The sequence below is a fragment of the Papio anubis genome, chromosome 16 (assembly GCF_008728515.1).
Source record: "Papio anubis isolate 15944 chromosome 16, Panubis1.0, whole genome shotgun sequence".
Taxonomy (NCBI): Eukaryota; Metazoa; Chordata; class Mammalia; order Primates; family Cercopithecidae; genus Papio; species Papio anubis.
Genome location: NC_044991.1, coordinates 20,006,180 through 20,031,284, shown reverse-complemented (window position 1 = coordinate 20,031,284; position 25,105 = coordinate 20,006,180). Strand labels below are relative to the sequence as shown.

At 46.9% G+C, this 25,105-nt stretch overlaps 1 protein-coding gene and 1 long non-coding RNA gene across 4 annotated transcripts in view; one reads left to right on the top strand and one right to left on the bottom strand.

The window, feature by feature from the left end:
• The first annotated feature begins 2,672 nt into the window (after window positions 1–2,672).
• OSBP2 (oxysterol binding protein 2) overlaps window positions 2,673–25,105 on the top strand; it is a 221,023-nt gene continuing 198,590 nt past the window's right edge. For all 3 annotated transcript variants that reach the window (XM_017945258.2, XM_009217104.3, XM_017945257.2), the window contains exon 1: window positions 2,673–3,382. In XM_017945258.2, the coding sequence (XP_017800747.1) occupies window positions 2,739–3,382 (644 nt within the window). In that variant the 5' untranslated portion in view covers window positions 2,673–2,738. The remainder of the gene's footprint in view (window positions 3,383–25,105) is intronic.
• Window positions 10,494–25,105, bottom strand: part of LOC116270740 — a 69,183-nt gene continuing 54,571 nt past the window's right edge. The window contains exon 3 of the long non-coding RNA XR_004178915.1: window positions 10,494–10,571. This is a non-coding gene — a long non-coding RNA (uncharacterized LOC116270740). The remainder of the gene's footprint in view (window positions 10,572–25,105) is intronic.

The window sequence follows — 25,105 nt, the reverse complement described above, 5'->3', positions numbered from 1 at the left end:
GCTGGAGGAGGTGGCTCATGCCTGTAATCCCAACACCTTGGGAGGCCAAGACAGGAGGATTCCCTGAGCCCAGGAGTTCGAGACCAGTCTGGGCAACATAGGGAGACTCCATCTCTACAAAAAATTTTTTTTTAATTAGCCGGGTGTGGTGGCACATGCCTGTAGTCCCACCTAGTCTGGAGGCTGAGGTGGGAGGACCACTTGACCCCTGAATGTCAAGGCTGCAGTGAGCCATGATTGCACCACTGCACTCCAGACTAGGTGACAGAGGCAGACACTGTCTCAAGAAAAGAAAAAGAAAGAAAGAAAAAAAAAAAAGCATGTTCCTGGATTCCACCTCTGATTTACTGGGGATGGAAAAGCGAATTTCTTTTTCTTTTGTTTTTTACTAAGATGGAGTTTCGCACTGTTGCCCAGGCTGGAGTGCAATGTTGTGATCTCTGCTCACTGCAACCTCTGCCTCCTGGGTTCATGTGATTCTCCTGCCTCAGCCTCCCAAGTAGCTGGGATTACAGGCACACACCACCACACCCAGCTAATTTTCTGTATTTTTAGTAGAGACAGGGTTTCATTATGTTGGCCAGACTGGTCTCGAACTCCTGACCTCATGATCTGCCACCTCGGCCTCCCAAAGTGCTGGGATTACAGGCATGAGCCACCGTGCCCAGCCCTGGAAAAGCGAATTTCTAATAAACCTCTCTAGGGTGATTTTAACAATTATTATCATTATTTTGAATAGGTGAAACATACACACAGTGAAACATACACAGCAAAACATACAAAAGGTTCAAAGCGTAAGTGAAAAGCAAGCATTCCACCTCATTTCCCAGTTGTCCAGTTCTGTCCCCCACTGTACTCCAGAGGCAATCACTTTTCCTTGGGGTGACTCAGCACACTGAAGTTTGAGGGTCACCGTCATACATACGGGATAGACCAAGATGGGCGGTTCTCTGCACTCCAGAGCTCACACCAAAATTGCAGATAAGACCACCATTCAAAGACAAGTGCCTGAGGAAGGTCTCAAAGTCACCAGCAAAGATGCCAGGGGTTCCTGTTCAGTGCATGTCTACACCTCCTATTTCTAGGACCTTCCAATCCGCTTCCTTCTGGGGACCACTTCACGTAGGAGGCAGTCCTTACACAGGTCATCTTGTCACAAGCAAAGATCAGGAAAGGATAGGTGGGTAAGGGGAGAGTAAGACATGATGATGAACTAAGGGGAGTCTGCAGAGAGGTCTAAGTTGGAAAGGTCTGGACAGAAACCCAATATTCAGTCTTTCCATTTGTATTTCTGATTATTTGTAGTAACCATAAACTTCAGACAGGGTTTCACCGTGTTAGCCAGTATGGTCTGGATCTCCGGACCTTGTGATCTGCCCTCCTCGGCCTCCCAAAGTGCTGGGATTACAGGCGTGAGCCACCGCGCCCGCCGGCCGGACAGATTCTTCAGAAAAAAAATCACTGATGGCTGGGCACAGTGGCTCATGCCTGTAATCCTAGCACTTTGGGAGGCTGAGGAGGGAGGATCACCTGAGGCCAGGAGTTGAAGACCAGCCTAACCAACATGGTGAAAACCGGTTTCTACTAAAAATACAAAAATTAGCCGGGCGTTGTGCGGGCCCTTGAATCCCAGCTACTAGGGAGGCCGAGGCAGGAGAATCACTTGAACCTGGGAAGAAGAGGCTACAGTGAACCAAGATCACGCCACTGCATTCCAGCCTGGGCTACTGAGTGAGACTCAGTCTCAAAAAAAAAAAAAAAAAAAAAAAGGTAAAAAAGGCGTGGGGTGGGGCGAAATTCGCTGATGTTTTAACCATTCTGGGGTCACAGCCTCCTTTGGGAATCCCATGAAAATTATGGACCTACTCTGGAAAAAGGCACAAACAGGTAAACCTCCACAACTACTGCGGAAGCCTCACAGACTGCCAGCCTACCCAGGGATCCCAGGAGGTCCAAGTTAAGAACCCCACTTTGAGATGTTTCTTGTACTAAGAAGCTTGGTTTATAAAAAGTCTTCCCATATTTGTTTAGAGAACCCGAACGATGTCGCCACTTGCAGCGAAGCGCCCTAGCATGAACCGTAGTCCAGTTGGCTCAGGAGGTGGAGGCGGTGGTGGAGGCGGCTTGGGGCCTCCGCTTCTGGTGGCCGCAGGAGCAACCCACAGACAGGTAATGGCTGCCATGGGGGGCGGGGGCGTCGTCCTTAGCTTTTAGCGCCACCCGGCTGGCTCCTGTGCTTCGTGCGCATTTCATGGCCTCTGGGTGCCGTACCTGCTTCCCGCCTGGCTTTCCTTGGTGGCGGAGAGCGAACCCATCCCAGCCCGGATTGGGGGAGGGGGCGTCGGCGCAGGGTCCCGTGGGCAGAGCTGCGCTGGGAGCCGACGGGCTCCGCATTCATCATTGTTCCTCCAGCGCCTGGCACGGGCTGGGCCGCAGCAGGGACCGTGGCCTGAAGCGCGCCATCCCCTTCGCGTCGCCTGCCCGCCCGCCGAGCTCGCCGCCCACAGGTGTTTCCAGGGCTCCTTCCACCCGCCGGACAGAGGGAGGACCTAGAAGCCAAACCTGGCCCGCTGCTGGCCGAGAGCACAACAGCCGGCGGGCGCTGGCGGGCGCGGGGCGCACGGGGCCGCGGAGGGACCCGCGCGCGCCCCCGTCTCGTGCCGCGCGCACGTGACTGCGCCCCCGGCCTGCCCCCCGCCCCCACTGGCCGCTCGGCCGCGCGCGGGTCGGTCGGCTCTATGGGGAAAGCGGCCGCTCCGAGCCGAGGCGGCGGCTGTGGCGGCCGCTCCCGCGGGCTCTCGTCGCTGTTCACGGTTGTCCCCTGCCTGTCGTGCCACACGGCGGCGCCGGGCATGAGCGCTTCCACGTCCGGCTCCGGGCCGGAGCCCAAGCCCCAGCCCCAGCCCGTGCCCGAACCGGAGCGGGGACCGCTGTCAGAACAGGTGTCAGAGGCAGTTTCGGAGGCAGTGCCAAGATCGGAGCCTGTGTCCGAGACGACGTCTGAGCCGGAACCAGGGGCTGGGCAGGCATCGGAACTGCTGCAGGGATCGCGGCCAGGGTCAGAGTCAAGTTCAGGTGTAGGGGCTGGGCCCTTCACTAAGGCCGCATCAGAGCCGCTCTCCCGAGCGGTGGGGAGCGCGCCCTTTCTCAGACCCGAGTCGGGATCGCTGCCAGCGTTAAAGCCCCTGCCTCTTCTGCGATCAGGACAGGCGAAGACTCCTCTTGGGGTTCCAATGTCGGGGACTGGCACGACCTCCAGTGCCCCACTGGCCTTACTGCCTCTGGACAGCTTCGAGGGCTGGCTCCTCAAGTGGACCAACTATCTGAAGGGCTACCAGCGCCGCTGGTTCGTGCTGGGCAATGGTTTGCTCTCTTACTACAGGTATGGCAGCGCCAGGGTGGGACATGGGGATTGGAGGGTGATGATGCTGCAGGGATGGTGATGGAGGGCCTCCAGAGTTGGGGGACACTGCCGCTAGTCTAGAGATGTTTAGGGGCGTGCATTCCAGCAGGACAAGGCACACTTCTGGCCCGCCGCCAAGGGCTGGGGGTCCTGACCTCTGGCAAGGGTGAATGTAATTTGTGGACATGACCTCTGGCAAACTTGGATTTTTGGGCAAGTGGGGAGGTGGAGTAAGGGAGTGATCTGGGGCCTCAGTTCTCTCCTGCTTGGCAGTTGTGGGGCTTGGGGCAGCTAGCTAGAGTCAGCCCTTCAAAGTCCTTGCCCTTTCTGGTTCGGGAGCTAACATCATTGTGTGTTTGGGATTGAGGGAGACAGTCACCTTGTTCAGTCCTTAGGACCCACACTCTTAGGAAGGGCTGCTTATTCTTCCCGCCTGGGGCAGTTACTCCCACCTTTCCTGATGCCTCTGGTTGCCAGGCCTTGGGCTGGGCACCACAGACTCACAGATGTATTGGACAGGGCTCCTGGCCTTCAGGAGTCCATCTTGGTGTTTTGCGGAGAACCAGGAGGTGTTTTGCTGCCCTCCTTTCTTATTCCAGAACCAGCATGGGATTCAAAATTGAAGTCCAGCAGTGAGAGAGCTAACATTGTCTTCCCACTGAAAGGGGTTGAAAGGAGGAGGTTAGTGAAGCCTCCCTTTGCTTTCTTACTGGCTCTTCCCTGAGTCTGCTTCCTGGGGATGGTTGGTTTAAGCCTTGAGAACTCAGATCAGTCTATGCCAGTGGTTCTCAAACCTGAGTGTGCATCAGCATTCCCTGAAGAGCTTGTTGGAACACAAAGTGCTGGGCCTCCCCACTGAGTTTCTGATTCAGTGGGCCTAGGGGAAGGGCCTGAGATTCGGCTTTTCTAATAACTTCCCAGGCGTGGCCGGTGATGCTGGTCCAGTACCACACTCTGAGAAGCACTGTTTCACTGTTGCACACAGAAGGACCTTGACTTGCTGTTGCTGAAATTCAGGTCACTTCATTCACTTCATTCAGCCAACAGTATCCCTTCAAGTCACCCACTACAGGGTTTTGTTTTCTGTTGTTTTTGTTTTTGAGACGGAGTCTTGCTCTGTCGCCCAGGCTGGAGTACAGTGGCACAATCTTGGCTCACTGCCACCTCCGCCCCCCAGGTTCAAGCAATTCTCCTGCCTCAGTCTCCTGAGTAGCTGGGATTACAGGCTCGCGCCACCATGCACGGCTAATTTTTGTATTTTTAGTAGAGGCGGGGTTTCACCATGTTGGCCAGGATGGTCTTGATCTCTTGACCTCATGACCTGCCCATCTCGGCCTCTCAAATCTTCTTTTCTTAAAATAACATGTGTAGACAGTTGACATTTCAGAGTAATCTCAAATGTGTAGATTCTCTGGGTAACTAAGAAAAATTCTTACTGCTTGCTGATAATGTTGTGAAGATAAATGCTAGTTCTGGGGGGAGGAGGGAGTAAGAACAAGTTTCTTGTGTGTGTGCGTGTACAGTCCAGCTCTGCAATTTCCTTTTCAGACTTTTCGAGATTCTAAGATGGTTCAAATTGTTGCTGACCTCACCCAGGTAGAATGAACGATTCCTGACATTTATAGGACCCTGTGCCTTCACTGCATTCCATGCAAGGCTGGCCAGGAAAGGGGAACTGAGGCTGAATGAATGAACCTCAGTGGCCTCCCCAGAGGCAGCCAGCTTGCAGGCTGAGTGTCCGAACGCCACCAGAGATGAGTTTATGTGCAGAAAAGGCCCATTTGAGGTGCAGCTGGAATTGCCACTTGAGATGTTTGACGCTGTTCTCCTGTCCCCGCTTCTGATCTGAATCCCCCCCTTCCAGAACAGGCCACCCTGCCAGCTGGGATCAAGGACTGAGCATCCTCCAGGTCTGTCATGAAACCCTGAGAGCAGCAGGGTGGGTTTTCGGTTGCGCCATCTGTGCCCAGCGCCGTGCATGTGTGTTATCTCCTCCAGCCCTCTCCAGACACCCAGCTCTCAGCAGTTGGCCAAATGGGTGTGGCTGGAGATAGAGGTGAGATTAGAGTACTCGTGAGTTGGAAACAGAGTGAAATAATTTTTAAATTCATGATCTCTTTTCCTTGGGGGCGGGTAGAGTCAGGCTTACCTGCTGGGCAATGTGGCTGGTGAAGAGGGAATCAGAGCCATTTCTCTTGCTGGCTCCCTTTTTGGAAAGACCACTCTCAACTTTTAATTTTTTTTAATTTTTTTAATTTTTATTTTTTTAGACAGAGTCTTGCTCTGTCGCCAGGCGGGAGTGCAGTGGCGTGATCTCGGCAAACTGCAAGCTCCGCCTCCCGGGTTCAAGCAATTCCCCTGCCTCTGCCTCCTGAGTAGCTGGGACTACAGGCGCGCACCACCACACCTGGCTAATTTTTTGTATTTTAGTAGAGACAGGGTTTCACCATGTTGGCCAGGATGGTCTCTAACTCCTGACTTCGTGATCTGCCCGCCTTGGCTTCCCAAAGTGCTGGGATTACAGGCATGAACCACCGCACCTGGCCAACTTTTAAATTTTTAACTAAGTGAAGCCTGGTGTTTGGAGAAAATGTGGGCACCTATTTCTTGTGCCCCCTGCCATCCCATCCCACTTTCTGGCCTCCCCTCCTCCAGGATAGCCACCATTCCAAATCCTGGTCACCATCTACTTTTCTCCCCATTTTATTTAATTTTATCTCATCTAGGTGTAATTTTTAAGAGCCCATATTTTTTATTACAATTTTTTTTTTTTTTTTTAGACAGAGTGTTGTTCTGTTGCCCAGGCTGGAGTGCAGTGGCCCGATCTTGGCTTACTACACTCTCCCACTCCAGGTTCCAGTGATTCTCATGCCTCAGCCTCCTGAGTAGCTGGGATCACAGGAGCGCGCTACCGTGCCCAGCTAATTTTTTGTGTGTTTTTAGTAGACACGGGGTTTCGTTATGTTGGCCAGGCTGGTCTCAAACTCCTGGCCTCAAGTGATCCACCCTCCTCAGCCTCCCACACTGCTGGGATTACACGCATAAGCCACTGCGCCTGGCTATGCAGTCATCTTTAACCTTATTTTAAAAAGGGTTTCTAATATATAGCGTATGTTATTTTTGCAGGACTTATTTTGACTATTGTATAAAGTCCAGGGTGCAAATGTGGCACCTTTTACTTACGCATTTTCCTGACGATGGGTCACTACAAACATTCTTGTATGTGTGCAGGAATTTCTCTTGGGTATAATTTCTGGGTTGTAGAGAATTGTGAATGTTCATCTTACGTAATGCCAAACTGTTTCCCAAAGCAGTTGCACAAATTTATATTCCCACCAGTCACGAAAAAGAGATTCTGTGGATCCTTATCCTTTGCAACACTTGGTATTGTTAGTATTGATTTTGCCAATCAAATAAGAACTATGATCACTCATTGTGGTCCTGACCTGTATTTCCATTTCCATTATTTTTACCTTAATAGTGAAAGAATGGGGGTTTGGATTAAAATTTCTCCTTTCAATGTGACTTCCTCGGGTACACTTCTGCCCTAGATTTTTCTCGAGAAGCTCATTTGATTGCTTAAGTATATTCTAAGGAAGAAAGCACATTTTACCAATAGTTAGGCTTAGTAACATTCATATTATTAGGAATTTTTAAAAATGCTCTTTATATATATCACGTGTAAAAAGTGTTTCTATGAGATATTGATAATTGTTGGCAGATTTTTACTTCTTTCTGACAACGTGCTTGGAATATAAATAAGACAGAACACAAGATTCTTCTTTTTTTTTTTTTTTTTTTATTGAGATGGAGTCTCATTCTGTCGCCCAGGCTGGAGTGCAGTGGCACGATCTCAGCTTGCTGTGACCTCTGCCTCCCAGGTTCAAGCAATTCTCCTGCCACAGCCTCCCGAGTAGCTGGGATTACAGAGGCATGCCAGCACACCCAGCTATTTTTTTTTTTTTTTTTTTTGTATTTTTAGTACAGACAGGGTTTCACCGTGTTGGCCAGGCTAGTCTCGAACTCCTGACCTCGTGATCCGCTCGCCTTAGCCTCCCAAAGTGCTGGAATAACAGGTGTGAGCCACCGAGCCCAGCCTAGAAGGCAAGATTCTTATTCCATTACTTGGCATTCTTAATTATATGCTTATTTGGATACTAACAAGGAGAATATAGGAATATGGTTTTTTGTTCAATGTTGGCTTTTTTTTTTTTTTAATTGCAGGAAGTTCCCTTTGAAAAAATTTGTCCCTAGTTCTTATCTCACAGGAAACATGTGAGTCCATAAAATTAGAGAAGAATTCCTAAATGATACAGAATTTTCAAAGGTATTGTCATCAGCAAGTTTTTACGGAGAAAGTGTTCCAAACATAATTTTTATCTACATTAATGACAACAATTATTAGGTTAGACAAACTTCTGTTTTGTTGTATACCAGTTGTCTGCTTGGTGACATTATAAATGACATTTATTTCTCAGGAAATGATTTCAAACAGAAGCATTTTAAATTATTTATTTATTGTTCATACTGATCTATGCTTAGTAATGGCTAAGCCAGTTAGCAAGGAATGCCTCCTAGAAATTAGCTTGGGTCTATAAGAAAGATAGCTGCAGTCAAGTGAAAATAAATTTTGAAAGTCCTTGACTGGGCACAGTGGCTCATGTCTGTAATCCCAGCACTTTGGGAGACCGAGGCAGGTGGATCACCTGAGGTCAGGAGTTTGAGACCAGCTTAACTAACATGGTGAAACGCCGTCTTTAGTAAATAATAAAAAAAAAAATTTAGCTAGGCGTAGTGACGCATGCCTACTCAGGAGACTGAGGCAGGAGAATCTCTTGAACCTAGGAGGCAGAGGTCGTAGTGAGCTGAGTGCTATTGCACTCCAGCCTGGGCAACAAGAATGAAACTACGTCTCAAAAAGAGAAAAAAAAAAATCCTTTGGCTGAGGAAGACCACTGAACACTTGGTGAGCTGCACCTATTTTGGGACAGTGGCCAGGTAATAGAAGATGTAGCACCAAGACATTGTTGCCTCTGGGATAGACTGTGTACTCACCCTTCTCACGAACTCAGTTCCCAAAAGCCAACCGCTGTGAAAACTGGGCCATCGAGAAATATTGTACTGTTTTCTTTTTTTTTTTTTTGTTATTATACTTTAAGTTCTAGGGTACATGTGCACAACGTGCAGGTTTGTTACATATGTATACTTGTGCCATGTTGGTGTGCTGCACCCATCAACTCGTCAGCACCCATCAACTCGTCATTTACGTCAGGTATAACTCCCAATGCCATCCCAACCCCCCTCCCCATAATAGGCCCCGTTGTGTGATGTTCACCTTCCCGAGTCCAAGTGATCTCATTGTTCAATTCCCACCTATAAGTGAGAACATGCGGTGTTTGATTTTCTGTTCTTGTGATAGTTTGCTGAGAATGATGGTTTCCAGCTGCATCCATGTCCCTACAAAGGACACAAACTCATCCTTTTTTATGGCTGCATAGTATTCCATGGTGTATATGTGCCACATTTTCTTAATCCAGTCTGTCACTGATGGACATTTGGATTGATTCCAAGTCTTTGCTATCGTGAATAGTGCCTCAATAAACATACGTGTGCATGTGTCTTTACAGCAGCATGATTTATAATCCTTTGGGTATATACCCAGTAATGGGATGGCTGGGTCATATGGTATTTCTAGTTCTAGATCCTTGAGGAATCGCCATACTGTTTTCCACAGTTGTTGAACTAGTTTACAATACCACCAACAGTGTAAAAGTGTTCCTATTTCTCCACATCCTCTCCAGCACCTATTGTTTCCTGACTTTTTAATGATTGCCATTCTAACTGGTGTGAGATGGTATCTCATTGTGGTTTTGATTTGCATTTCTCTCATGGCCAGTGATGACAAGCAACTACTGTTTTCAATGTCAATTTCGATAATACTCAAAAGCTGGAGATGGAAAAGTCCATCCAGTTTTCAGTGTCCCTGAAAACATGAAGTTGAGGGTGCAAGTGTGCAGGGTTAGTTCTCACATAATGGGCTACCAGGAGGTAGCTTTATTGAATTCAGCTTGAATTTGAAATTATTATTCAGTGTTACATACTCTGAGACTGTTAGGAGGTCCAAAAGGAATGCACAGGTTGATCATGTGTGAGTATTTGAAGTATATTTTCTTAGCATTTAGCACAGAGTTGTTGCAAAGAGGTGACAAATGGACTAGCAGCATATTTTGGAGGAGCACAGTGCACACCAACATTCTCAGCAAGTTCTAGTGACATGAATTGTCATTTTCCCCACCAAACTTGCCTCCCCCTCCTAACTCTCCTCTTTCTATGAATAGCTGAATACCTCTGAGTCATACTTGCTGCCTCTTCCCTCCCTCATCCCACATCAGATGAAATTTCCAAGTCCTGCCTGTCTATCTTCTGTAGCTCCTCCTCTCCATCTCAGCTGCCACATCATGGTTCAGGTCTGCCTTCTGCTTACCTGGTGTCCCAGCTTCTGTCTTGGACAGTGCATCCCTGCTGTGGTGCTAGTGCCCCACCTCCATGACCCTGGGGTTGTCTCACCTTCTCCAGGATTCTCTTTCAATAGTACCTTCTCTGCCGGGCGTGGTGGCTCACGCCTGTAATCCCAGCAGTTTGGGAGGCCAAGGTGGGTGGGTCACCTGAGGTCAGGAGTTCAAGACCAGCCTGACCAACGTGGTGAAATCCTGTCTCTATTAAAAATACAAAAATTAGCTGGGCATGGTAGTGGGTGCCTGTAACCCCAGCTACTCAGGAGGCTGAGGCATGAGAATCGCTTGAACCCGGGAGTTGGAGGTTGCAGTGAGCCATGATCACGCCACTGCAATCCAGCCTAGGTGACAGAGTGAGACTCCGTCTCAAAAAATAAATAAAAAAATAAACAAAACAAAACAAAACAGTACCTTCTCCTGTGTAAGCAGATCCCTGTATTGAATTTCTTCTGTTTGAAATACCTAGAATAGCCCCCTACTGATCCAAAGAACCAGGTCTTCCTCCTTTCGGAATTTACAGGGTGTGTCTGAGCTTCTCTGCAGATAACTTTGTGTCAGGAGGATACCATGGCCAAGTTTGGCATCTTCTTTGTATTCCACATAGAGCCTGGAGCAGTACTTGCCACTGATACATCCTCAGTAGCTTGGTTAGTCTGTGAATGGATGAGCAAGTAAATGAATTAGAGTTGCCTGTGAGTTTATGGGATTTCAGAAAGCCAAGTATGTTCATGCCAAACTTGGATTTTTCTTAATTTGTCTTCCATTTCAGAAACTTGTTTCCTGCAATAAGTTAACTAGGGAGATAAATTGGAGATTGCAGGCTTAAGCCAGGAGTGCAAGAAAAGCAGCAGTGGGAATGTGGATATAATGCGTTTCTAGGTTTGAACGTGTTGTAGTAGGCTACTCAGTGAATCAATATCTTCTTTTTTTTATTATTATTTTTTGAGATGGAGTCTCACTGTGTTGCCTAGGCTGAAGTGCAGTGGCACAATCTTGGCTCACTGCAACCTCTGCCTCCTGGGTTCAAGCGATTCTCCTGCCTCACCCTACAGAGTAGCTGGGATTACAGGCGTACACCACCACACTCAGCTAATTTTTGTATTTTTGGTAGAGATGGAGTTTCACCATGTTGGCCAAGCTGGTGTCAACCTCTTGAGCTCAAGTGATCCACCTGCCTCAGCCTCCGAAAGTGTTGGGATTATAGGCGTGAGCCACCACGCCCAGCCCTATAGCTTTTTTTTTTTTTTTTTTTTTTTTTTAGACGGAGTCTCCGTCTGTTGCCCAGGCTGGAGTGCAGTGGCACGATCCTGGCTCACCACAACCTTTGCCTCCCAGGTTCAAGCAATTCTCCTGTCTTAGTCTCCTGAGTAGCTGGGATTACAGGCACCCACCACCATGCCCTGCTAATTTTTGTATTTTTAGTAGAGACGGAGTTTCACCGTGTTGTCCAGTCTCGTCTCAAATTCCTGATCTCAAGTGATCTGCCTGCCTTAGCCTCCCAAAGTGCTGGGATTACAGGTGTGAGCCATTGTGCCTGGCCTGGCCTTGTAGCTTTTAAAAGTAGTTTTCTGTGCATCTGTTGGTTTCTCTTGCACTGTTGGAAGCCAGCTATTGATCAAAGAAGGGGCCTTTACCCTAAAATGTTAGATCCAACAGGATAATAGGATCTTTTGTCTGTGGGGTATTCTGCAAGTGTCAGAGTGGTTTCCAGTTTATGGTTTCAGTGCAGGGGTGCTGGTCTTGCCATCCTGTTACATGGGGAAAAAACTGGAAGTACATGAACAGCACCAGGGTTCAATCACAGTCTTCTGACTCAGCCCACGCAAAGGTGTCCACCTACCTCACACTGGGGAGACTCTTCTCTGGGGTCCTGGGTCGGAGGTCTCCAAGAGTAACCCCAGGCTCAATGACCCACTTGGAGGACTCACAGGACTCAGCATATATTAATGACAAAAACTGTGATTACCTTTGCACCAACCTAATAGTTGTACCCACAGCTATGCTTTGTTATAATGAAAGGATGCAAAGAAAGCACAATGGCAAAGAAACAAAGTGAAGTCTGGGAAAACCAGCTGCAATATTCCAAGGATCCTCTCCCAGTGCAGTCACACAACACGCACTTAATCCCTCCACCACCGAGTTGTGACAACGCACGTGAAATGCTGCCAACCAGGGAAGTTCCTTAGAGACTCAGAGCCCAGGGTTTTTACTGGGGGTTCATCATGTGGGCACCTTCTGTTTGGCACATACCTGAATTCCAGATTCCCAGAAGGAAACCAGATTTTTTTTTTTGTTTTTTGAGATAGAGTCTTGCTGTGTTGCCCAGGCTGGAGTGCAGTGGTGCAGTCTTGGCTCACTGCAACCTCAGCCTCCTGGGTTCAAGAGATTTTTGGCTAATTTTTGTATTTTTAGTAGAGATGGGTTTTCACCATGTTGGCCAGGCTGGTCTCGAACTCCTGACCTCAGGTGATCTCAGCCTCCCAAAGTGCTGGTATTACAGGTGTGAGCTGGAAAGCAGATATTTGCCATAAATCACATTGTTTGCACAAACAGTATAGGCACAGTGAGCCACCCTTATCAGTTAGAGAATGGTGGGAAACCTCCCCAAATTCAAGCTCCCAGACACCAGTCAAAGGCCCCTTGGAAGCAGGCGTGTCAAAGGACGGGCAGTCTCAGGCTTGCTATGTGAACTCTTTTCTGCACAGGTGTGAACTCCTTCCTCCTCGCAGACATCAGTGACATCAGTCAGGGTAAGGGCTGGTTCAGGGAGAGTGCCCATACTTTGCTTTGAGTGATGGAGTGGCCTCCTGTCTCTGATCAGAGAAGGCCACGTGCCAGTCTTGCAGGGTGTCAAACACATAGCATGTCTGCTGCTCTGTGTACCGAGTGCCTGCTCTGTGGCACTCCTGGCTATGTGATTAGCCCTTGATTGCTTCCCAAACACTTGTCTGATCTAGGCCTTGCCTAAGGCCATCTGGCAGCATGGTTTTTGCATGTGACTGGGGTACACCTGCCACATGGACCCCTTCCTCCCCAGTAGTTGTTTTTCTTTTTGAGATGGAGTTTTACTCTTGTTTACCAGGCTGGAGTGCAGTGGCGTGATCTCGGCTCACCACAACCTCTGCCTCCAGGATTTAAGCAATTATCCTGCCTCAGCCTCTCGAGTAGCTGGGATTACAGGCATGCACCACCATGCCCGGCTAATTTTGTATTTTTACTAGAGTCAGGATTTCTCCATGTTGGCCAGGCTGGTCTCGAACTCCCTACCTCACGTGATCCACCCGCCTTGGCCTCCCAAAGTGCTGGGATTACAGGTGTGAGCCACTGCGTCCGGCCTCCCCAGTATGTTTGCGCCTTTGGTGGAGTATCAGCTGTGAGTTCTTCAGCTGCTGCTCTTGAACCTTGTACTTTTCTCAGGGAGGGTCTGTTAATCCAAGATTAGGGCCTGACAAGAAGTCTGAAATGTTTGTGACATTTCAGCCTACACTAGCTTTGGTCATATTGTTTATTGTTTATTGATCTCCTGCAGTGACCACAATGTGCAAGGCAATGCGTGTAACAGACCTGCATACCACTGTCACACAACTGGAGTGGAGGAGAGGCGGGGAAGTGTGCACACACTCTGGTCATTCAGTAAGAGGCCAAAAGGTTCAGGCAAAGTGCTTTGTGGGAGCCCCTGGATAGTCGAACATGTGGCTTTCACTTCCTCTGTAGTCTTTTGGGATAAAGCTGGCAAACTATGTCAGTAGAGAAGGAGAGGTCTGTGAAAAGACTGTGAGGTTCCCTAGAACAAGATCAATATATGCTTATCCCAAGGGGAAAGAGAGGGAAAGTGGGCCTATTCCCTGGATGACTGCTGGATGCTGACATATGCAGAGAGTAGATGGTAAGAAATACCTCTGAATAAAATTGAAATTGGCAGCTTGGTGTGTGGTGAATCACACAGCAGGTGTCACCACACAGAGATGTGGCTTTAAGAGGCTCCTTTCATAATCATACAGATGGAGCAAACTGTCAATAAGTTTTGGGGTCATGCTGGGTGCTGTACACTTTTTTCTTTTATGTGCAATGCTTTGCCATGTTGCCTTACATTTTTTTTTTGAGAGTACTTGGAGTTCTGATTGCTTAGTGATGCTTCATTCCATTTGGCATCTTGTCACGTGCACAGCCACAGCTCTACATTTAATACCGATTTAACAATCTTGACTCACACCATTCGATCTGCATTGCTGGGCCGTTGCCTGAAACCAAGAGGAGGGCAGATGGCATGGCTGAGCTTGCATAGGAAACTGCCAGATTGCGTTGTCCTTTGAAGCAGCAGGAGGTGCTGCCTTCCTAATACAGTGTGTGGTTTCCCCGGGCTCACCAGATGAAGCCCTGACCCTGGGCATGATAGTCACTGTCCTTCACAGCCAGGTCCCACCTCTCTTTTCCCTATCACTCGTCTTCCTCCAGCCTTGACCCTTCTTCTAACAAACTTGCCTTACTCCCCCTTTGCAAGCCACATGCGTTTCATTCCTCACTCCAGATCTTCCTGCCATCCCCTTAGCCAGAAGGACCCCTCCTCATTGCTGCTGAAATCCCTAACTGGGCAGGCTTAATCCCAGGGTCATCTCAGCATGGACCTATATGGATTTTCTGCAGCGATCTGGAGGAACTGTTCTTCCTCTGGATGCCTTTTTGTGTATTATTTCATTTGGCCATGCACCCCATCAGCTGGGTATTCGTCCTCTCTCCATTAGATCAATACCTCCCTCCTCCCCACCAGAACATGGGGCCATGTCTTCTCAATGTAGTATCCTCTAGAGTGCTGGGCCTAGGGCCTTATACTTGGAAGACTCTCAAATTTCATTGAAGCTTTTTTTTTTTTTTTTTTTTTTGAGACGGAGTCTAGCTTTGTCGCCAGTCTGGAGTGCAGTGGCGTGATCTCAGCTCACTGCAACCTCCGCCTCCCATGTTCAAGCGATTCTTCTGCCTCAGCCTCCTGAGTAGGTGGGATTACAGGCTCGCGCCTCCACGCCCAGCTAATTTTTGTATTTTTAGTAGAGACGAGGTTTCACCATATTGGCCAGCATGATCTCGATCTCCTGACCTCAAGTGATCCACCCACCTCAGCCTCCCAAAGTGCTAGGATTACAGGCATAAGCCACCGCGCCCGGCCTTAAGTGAAGCATTTTTATAGAAAATGTACTTTTTGGGCCGGGCGCCGTGGCTCACGCCTGTAACCCCAGCACTTTGGGAGGCCAAGGAGGGTGGATCACGAGGTCAGGAGAGCAAGACCATCCTGGATAACATGGTGAAACCCTCTCTCTACTAAAAATACACACAAAAACATTAGCCAGGTGCAGTGGCGGGCGCCTGTAGTCCCCGCTACTGGGGAGGCTGAGGCAGGAGAATGGCGTGAACCAGGGAGGCAGAGCTTGCAGTGAGCCGAGATCACACCACTGCACTCCAGCCTGGGCGACAGAGCGAGACTCCTTCTCAAAAAAGAAAAAAAAAAGAAAAAAGAAAATGTACTTTTTGTAATTTTGTGTTTTGTTCCTAGTATAAAGACCCAACATGCGGCCTGAACCATTGGTAGCCCAGGGGGAGTCAATAAATTGCTAGGAGAACGCAGTGACCGCAAGGCTACACATGGCCCAGCTTCTTCAGCCCCTTTTCTTTTTTCTTTTTTTTTTTTTTTGAGACAGAGTCTTGCTCTTGTTGCCCAGACTGGAGTGCAGTGGCGTAGTCTCGGCTCACTACAACCTTTACTTCCTGGATTCAAGCGAGTCTCCTGCCTCACCCTCCCGAGTAGATGGGATTACAGGTGCCTGCCACCATGTCCAGCTAACTTTTGAATTTTTAGTAGAGACAGGGTTTTGCCCTGTTGGCCAGGCTGGTCTCGAACTCCTGACCTCAAGTGATACACCCACCTCGGCCTCCCAAAGTGCTGGGATTACAGGCGACAACCACCTCGCCTGGCTGTTCAGCCCCTTTTCTAAGGCTTACATGAGCTAAGAATATGTGAGGATATTGAGAGCTCATCGTATTAATGTATATTTAAAACTCTTTGTTATGAAGAATTTTAAACATATATAAGAGTAGGCAATAGCATAATGAACCCCCATGTACCAATTACCTAGTTTCAACAATTATTAACTTCTAGGCCAATCTTGTTTAATCTCAGTCCCCCTCATATCATTTTAAAGTGAATTCTAAATATGATATTTTACCTGTGAGTGTTTCAGTATATATCTCTAAAGGATAAGGATTTTTTTATTTTTATTTTTTTGAGATGGAGTCTCTTCTGTCACCCAGGCTGGAGTGCAATGGCATGATCTTGGCTCACTGCAATCTCTGCCTCCTGGGTTCAAGCAATTCTTCCACCTCAGCCTCCCTAGTAGCTGGAATTATAGGCACCTCCCATCATTCCCGGCTAATTTTTTTATTTTTGTAGAGATGGGGTTTCACAGGCGTGAGCCACTGCGCTCAGCCAAGGGTAAGGATTTTAAAAACATATCCACAGGCCAGGGGGGTTGGCTCATGCCTGTAATCCCAGCACTTTGAGAGGCCAAGGTGGGTGGATCACCTGAGGTCAGGAGTTCGAGACCAGCCTAACATGGTGAAAACCCATCTCTACTAAATATAAAAAATTAGCTGGGTGTGGTGGCGGGTGCCTGTATTCCCAGCTATTGGGGAGACTGAGGCAGGAGAATCACTTGAACTGAAGAGGCGGAGGTTGCAGCGAGCTGAGCCTGTGCTGTTGCACTCTAGCCTGGGCAACAAGAGCGAAAACTCTGTCTCAAAAATAATAATAATAATATAATAAAATAAATAAATAAAAACATATCCACAATACCACTATTACAACTAAAACAAATTAACAATAATTCCTTATCATCAGATATCCAATCAGTGTTCACAGTTTCAGTGGTTTCAAATGTCATGAATTTTTTTTTTTTTTTTTTGATACGTTTGTTTGTATTGGGACTCAAACAACATCTACCCATAGAATTTCCCACAGTCTGGATTTTGCTGATGGCATTTTCTTGGTGTAGGTTGACATGTTCCTCTCTCCTCCATAATGTCTTAGTTTGACAGATGGATCTAGAAAGTTGAATAGGTGGTGGTGTGTCCTTCTATCAGGAGCTGGTGGCTTCTCTTTTTTGGTGATGTTAGCAGCTAGTGATGATCAATCTTAGATTAGTCTAAATCTTTTTTTTTTTTTTGAGATGTAATCTCGCTCTGTCACCTAGGCTGGAATGCAGTGATGTGATCTTGGCTCACTTCAGCCTCTGCCTACTGAGTAGCTGGGATCAAGTGACTCTCTGCCTCAGCCTCCTGAGTAGCTGGGATCATAGGCATATGCTACCATACCCGGCTAATTTTTGTATTTTTTGTAGAGATGGAGTTTCACCACGTTAGCCAGGATGGTCTCGATCTCCTGACCTCATAATCCGCCCTTCTCGGCCTCCCAAAGTGCCGGAATTATAGGCGTGGGCCACCGCACCTGTGGTTTTTGTTTTTTTTGAGACGGAGTCTCACTCTGTCACCAGGCTGGAGTGCAGTGGTGCGATTTCGGCTCACTGCAAGGTCCGCTTCTGAGGTTCAAGTGATTCTCCTGCCTCAGCCTCCCGAGTAGCTGGGACTACAGGTGCACGCCACCACACCTGGCTAATTTTTATATTTTTAAGTAGAGACAGGGTTTCACCATGTTGGCCAGGATGGGCTCAATCTCTTGACCTCATGATCAGCCTGCCTCAGCCTCCCAAAGTGCTGGGATTACAGGCATGAGCCACCGTGCCTGGCCAAATTAGTCTAATTCTTAAAAAAAAAAAATTTATTTTTAAAGACATGGGGTTTTGCTGTGTTACTGAGGCTGGTCTGGGAACTGCTGGGCTCCAGTGATCCCATGCTTGGCTTCCCGAAGCGCTGGTATTACAGATGTAAGCCACCTTGCCCAGCCCAGATTAGTCTAATTCTATCATTTTGTCCTCATTTATTAGCAGGGATACTGTTTTTTTGTTTTGTTTTGTTTTGTTTTGTTTTTGTGAAATGGAGTCTCGCTTTGTCGCCCGGGCTGGAGTGCAGTGGCACAATCTCAGCTTACTGTAATCTCTGCCTCCCAGGTTCAAGCAATTCTCCTGCCTCAGCCTCCCGAGTAGCTGGGATTATAGACGTGCACCACCATGCCTGGCTAATTTTTTTGGTATTTTTAGTAGAGACAGGGTTTCACCATGTTGGCCAGACTGGTCTTGAACTCCTGACCTCAGGTGATCCCCCTCCTCAGCCTCCCAAAGTGCTGGAATTACAGGCATGAGCCACTGTGCCCCGCCTTAGCAAGAATACTTCTACAAAGAGAAACTTCCCCTCATCTGCTACTCGTTGGTTACTCAGAGGTGCAGTTCATGCAGGAAGAGCAGAATCAGGGCTTGACTCTTTCTTGAATTTTTTTTTTTTCCACAAGTTTTCAAAATAATGAGTTGGTGCTTCTCTTCTAGTGGTGGCCAATTAGTTGTGTTTTCTTAAGTATCATTACATTCTCATAGATATGAGCATGTTTGATGTGTTTCCCACTACTATCACTACCCTTAAAGATGCTCATGTTGTCTGGCCATGTCTTTAGTTAGTGGAAGGCTCTTCAAGTTGGCCCTAGAGTCCTTTGGAAGGACCCTTGGTAGAATTAGGGTTTAATAGCTTCATTGCTGTCTGGCTTGAAAACATGTTCCTGGCTCTTCTTGTACTTGTTTTATATATATATATATGTATGTATTTTTTGAGACAGGGTCTCACTCTGTCACCCAGGGTGGAGTACAGTGGTGCGATCTCAGCTCACTGTAACCTCTGCCTCCCAGGTTCAAGCGATTCTCCTGTCTCAGCTTCCCTAGAGCTGGGATTACAGGCATGTGCCACCATACCAGGCTTATTTTTGTAGTTTTAGTAGAGATGGGGTTTCACCATGTTGGCCAGGCTGGTCTCAAACTCCTGACCTCAGGCGATCTGCCCACCTCGGGAATCCAGACGTGAGTCACCGCGCCCAGCCTTGTACTTGTCTTGTCCCAGGCCTGGAGTCAGCCATTTCTCCAAGGAGCCACATTTCTTTTTGGTGGGAAGTAGTGTTTGAAGATCATAATCTTGGTGCCATAAGGGGTCATTGTCACCCATTTGGTCATTGTTTTTAGGTTTTTTTAGTATATAGAGCTAGGAAATATATACATATTTATGTATGTTTTATAAAAGCTAGGAAATATCTATATTTGTTTTATACAGAGCTAGGAAATATATATATTTATGCAATGTTTGATATATATATGTACATACATATATATACAAATACATTTATCTCCTAGCTTGGTATAAAGCAAACATGGCCGGGCGCGGTGGCTCATACCTGTAATCCTAGCACTTTTACTTGGGAGGCGAGGCCGGGCAGATCGCAGTCAGGAGGTGAGACCATCCTGTGGCTATGCAGGGTGAAACCATCTCTACTAAAATACAAAAAATTAGCCAGGCATTGGTGGTGAGAGCCTGTAGTCCCAACTACTCAGAGGCTGAGCAGGAGAATATAAGCATTGAACCTGGGAGGTGGAGCTTGTGAGCGAGAATAACACCACTGCAGTCGGCCTGGGCTGACAGAAGCGAGAGACTCTGTCTCAAAAAAAAAAAAAAAAGTACAATATGTTTGTTATCTTTAAAAATAGAATATATTATCAGTTCATACTGGTATTCTCAACACAAAATTAAGACCAGCCCGGGCTCAGTGGCTCAGGTCTGTATTCCCAGCACTTTGGTAGCTGAGTTGGTTGGATCCCTTGAGTCCAGGAGTTTAAGACCAGCCTGGGCAACATGGCAAAAACCCCATGTCTACAAAAAATACAAAAATTAGCTAGGCACGGTGATGTGTGCCTGTGGTCCCAGCTACTCAGGAGGCTGAAGTGGGAGGGTTGCTTGAGCCTGGAAGGCAGAAGTTGCAGTGAGCCAAGATCACATCACTGCACTCCAGCCCCTGGGTGTGAGACCTATCACCAAAAAAAAAAGGAATGAGGTCCAGGGTGTTTTTGCTTAGGTAGAACCCATTTTCTCTGTGTTTCATCTCCTTGCTGAAGCCCACCGTGGTGTCTGCCTGGTCCTCTTTAGCTGGACAGGTTGGTAATCATCATCGCAGAGCCGGCGTGATGACATAGGTCTCTGTAGACCTGTAGAAAGATCTTGGTCACTTTATTCAGCTAATGCTCAGACTCCAGACTGGGCTTCATACATCTCTCCCAGAGGTGCTCATGTGACACGAAAGTGCAGGCCACACTGGTGTAACACTCAGGATAATGCAAGTGACCCAAAGGGAGATCAGTGGCAAGTGGGTCCATGGCGAAGCAACTCTTTGAGAAAGACAGAGCGTGTCAGACTGTTTCAGACCCTGTTCTCCAGATCTCCTTTACCGTTGGTAGTTTTTGCCTCCAGCTTCCTCCTCACCCTCCTCCTCTTTCTTCTCCAAACGTTGGGACTTGAACTAATCCTCCCACCTCACCTTTTCCTCCCACCTGGCAGAATGACATCTTTGTTCCTCTAGAGCAGTACATCAACTGGGAGAGGAGGAGCCCAGGAAATTCTTGTTGAACTGAAATGTGCTCAAGCCTTCCCACTTCCTTCATTTGCCCTGGGAGGAGAGTGCCAGATGTGTATTTGTTGGTTCTGGGTCCTTTGAAAGTATTATGTAAGGATGTGGATAGCCATTTCCATGAGGTCAGGGCTTCCAGCTGCTGTGGAACCTCAGCATCCTCTCTCATCCTTTTGCACATTGTATGAAATGAAAAGCAGAAAACTGATCAAGAATAGAATATTGCAGGAAATAATGTTTTATATGTGTGTGGATCTACTTCATCACACTTCCAGTCTTCATGACCTGGGAGGGAACCGGAGCATCCACGGTCACGCTCATTTTACAGATGGGGAAAACAAGGCACAGAAAGTGTAGTTGCTTTGTCTAAGGCCCAGCAACTTGGATCACTGTTCATCATTTGCTTCCATATATAGGTTGTATCTTGGGGTCATTATGGACATAACCTCAGCTCTTTATTCTTTTATTTATTTATCCAGCAATATATTTATCTAGTGCCCTCTATGCGACAGGCCTGCTTGGGCTGCCAGTAAAGGAAGGAGCCCTGGTTTTTTGGTTTGTTTTTGTTTTTGTTTATTTTGAGATGTAGTCTCACTCTATCACCCAGGCTGGAATGGTGCAGTGGCACCATCACGGCTCACTGCAGGCTCGATGTTCTGCACTCAAGCAATCCTTCCACCTCAGCCTCCAGAGTAGCTGGGACTACAGGCATGCATCACCACACTTGGCTAATTTTTTATTTCTTTGTAGAGATTAAGCCTCACTATGTTGTCCTGGTTGGTTTCAAACTCCTGGCTTCAAGCACTCCACCTGCCTTGGCCTTCCAAAGTGCTGGGATTACAGGTGTGAGTGAGCCACGGTGCCCGGCTGGAGCCCTGGTGTTTACACTCAGTCCTGTACCTGCAGACCCTGAGCCTCTCAGGCAGGGGCCAGTTGCCTGAACTTTGGCAGAAACTCAGATTCACTTTCTTTCTTTTTTTTTTTTTTTCCCACAGAGATTTTCAACAAGTATAGAAAGAAAATCAGTTAAATTAACCAGCACAGATTGTTTCCTGGAGCATACTGGTTAATTTAAGAAGGCTTCCCATGAGAGCTCAGCTTCAGACTGTCTGGTTGCTGAGTGCTGACCAGCTTTTAACTGTGTATGTAACCATGTAGACAGGTCTGCAACTACCCATGCGTGGTGCTTGTGTGAGTCCCCCAAATAAACAATGTCTCTGGCAGCTGCCTCCATCCCAGGGCAGCAGAGGTATAGAAGCCATTGTAGCTTCTCCCCAGAATGACAAATACAGAGATAAACCCAGGATCCCGGATTCTTCAAAACTGTTCTACAGCTTTTTTTTTTTTTTTTTTTTTTTTTAGATAGAGTCTCGCTTTGTTGCCCAGACTGGAGTATGCAGTGACAGGTTCAAGCGATTCTTCCACCTCAGTCTCCTGAGTAGCTGGGACTACAGACACGTGCCACCACACCCAGCTAACTTTTTTTGTATTTTTTAGTAGAGACAGGGTTTCCCCACGTTTGGGCAGGCTGGTCTCGAACTCCTGACCTCAAATGATCCATCCACCTCGGCCTCCCAAAGTGCTGGGATTACAGGATTGAGCTACCTCACCCAGCCTGTTCTACAGCCAACATGGTGAAACCCTATCTCCACTAAAAACACAAAAATTATTTGGGTGTGGTGACAGGTGCCTGTAATCTCAGGTACTTGGGAGGCTGAGGCAGGAGAATCACTTGAACCTGGGAGGCAGAGGTTGCAGTGAGCTGAGATCTTGCCACTGCACTCCAGCCTGGGCAACAAAGTTAGACTCCATCTCGAAAAAAAAAAAAAAAAAGAACACTGAGGTTTTATAACTCTGTCTTCCCCCTTTTCAAAGATTCTTACAAGTCAAAGCAGACTGGTATCAAGACAAATTCCCATTTCCACATGCCTCATCTTAGCACATCTGGTCACATCAGCAGCTTCTCAGTTACAGTATGGTACTACACACCAGAGAGAGCATGAGCGAAACTGTCAGACTATCTCGGTTACCTGTCGACTACCTATCTAGTAGGTGTTACTCTGGCAACTTACTTCTTATCCCCAGTTTCCTCATCTCAAATATGGGAATAAAAGAAAAGTTTATGGAACCAGGCAAAATGCCTATCAATCAATGAGTAGATAAAGAAAATGTGGAGATATATATACACACACACACACACCATGGAATACTACTCAGCCATAAAAAGGAATGAAATAATGGCATTTGCAGCAACCTGGATAGAATTGGAGACCATTATTCTAAGTGAAGTAACTCAGGAATGGAAAACCAGACATCATATGTTCTCACTCATAAGTGGAAGCTACACCGTGAGGATGCAAAGGCATAAGAAAGATACAGTGGACTTCAGGGACTCTGGGGAAAGGATGGGAGGAGGGTGAGGGATAAAGACTACACACTGGGTATAGTGTACACTGCTTGGGTGACAGGTGCACCAAAATCTCAGAAATCACCACTAAAGAACTTATTCATGTAACCAAACACCACCTATTCCCCAAAAACCTATTGAAAAAAATTTTAAATGCAGTAAAAAATAAAACAAACAAATAAATAAAATCTAAAAGAAAAGAAAAGTCTGTGCTGGGTACAGAGGCTCACACCTGTAACCCCAGCACTTTGGGAGGCCAAGGCAGGAAGATTACTTGAAGCCAGGAGTTTGGGACCAGCCCGAGCAACACAGCAAGACCCCATCTCAAAATAAAATTAGCCAGGTACAGTAGCATGAGCCTGTAGTCCTAGTGACCCATGAGGCTAAGACAGGAGGATCACTTGAGCCCAGGAGTTCGAGGCTACAGTGAGCTATGATGGCACCACTGCACTCCAGCCTGGATGACAAAGCAAGATTCTCTCTCTAAAAATAAATAAGTAAATGTTAATAATAAATTTTGAGAAACAGAAATGTTTGTTTTGAGGACCAAATGAAATAATGAACATAAAATATTTGGAAAGTAGTGAGCATTCAGCGAAGCTGTAGAACAGGCTGGGTGAGGTGGCTCAACCCTGTAATCCCAGCACTTTGGGAGGCCGAGGCGGGTGGATCATTTGAGGTTAGGAGTTCAAGACCAGCGTGCCCAAACATGGGGAAACCCTGTCTCTACTAAAAATACAAAAGAAATTAGCCGGGTGTGGTGGCATGTGTCTGTAGTCCCAGCTACTCAGGAGGCTGAGGTGGGAGAATCTCTTGAACCTGGGAGGCAGAGGTTGCTGTGAGCCGATATCACGCCACTGCATACTCCAGCCTGGGCGACAGAGCGAGACTCCAGCTAAACAACAACAACAAAGAAACACAAAAACAAACAAACAAAAAAACTGTATAATAGTTTTGAAGCATCTGGGATCCTGGGTTTCTCTCTGTATTTGTCATTCTGGGGAGAAGCCAGGCATGGTGGCCCACGCCTGTAGTCCCAGCTGCTCAAGAGGCTGAGGCAGGAGAATTGCTTGAACCTGGGAGGCGGAGATTGCAGTGAGCGCAGTGAGCCCAGTGAGCTGAGATCGTGCTACTGCACTCCAGCTTGGGTGACAGAGCAAGACTTCATCTCAAAAAAAAAAAAAAAAAAGAATTGTTCAAGATTTCACAACTAGTGAATTGCATAGCCAGAGTGAAGCCCAGACCGGCTAAGTCCCAAGTTCAAAGCCTTACTACATCTTAGTTACTACACTGTCCTGACCCCTTTTCCCCTAAAAGCTTTGAAAATAAATGTGTTTGAATTAGTGGTCCTTCCAATATACCCGTTGTCTGCTTTAAGTATGTGGTTGTCTAGCTGCTGGGTGGATTTTCCATTATATTCCATTAATTAAGTATATTCCATTAATATACTTAATACGCATATTAAGTATACATTTCCTGGGTGGAAAACGTTGAAAGCATCTTTTAGGACTCTTCCTGGGTGCCAGCGTTTCTCGCAGTTCCAGATTGCCTAGCTCTTAAGTATCATACTGAAATGTTACTCTCAAATCATGCATAGAAGAACCACATCCTTCATAGTCAGTGTCTAACGGTTGCTAGGTTGTAATATCCTCTAGGCTGTAAAGATAGTGGAAAATCAAGCCCCTCCCCCAACTTGAGCCTGGGAGGTTGAGGCTGCAATTAGCTGTGATCATGCCACTGCACTCCAGCCTGGGTAACAGAGCAAGACCCTGTCTAAATAAATAAATAAATAACATTTTAAAAATAAAACAAAACACTCCATTGGTTCCCAACCCATGTTGGGAAGAAAAGAAAAAAAAATCATAAAAATAAAATAATTTTAAAATCTCATTGTGATTTAAAATTCAGGCAGATTCCATATCTTGGCTATTGTGAATAGTTCTACAATAAATATGGAAGTGCAGATATCTCTTCAACACACTGATTTTTTTCCTTGTGATTTTTTTTATTGTGGTAAAAAACACATAACATAAAATTTACTATCTTAACTATTTTTAAGTGTACAGTTCAGTAGCATTGTGTATATTCACATTGTTGTAAAACACATCTCCAAAACGTTTTCATCCTGCAAATATGAAACTCTATGTTCATTGGATAACTCCTCCCATTTTCCCCTTTCCCTA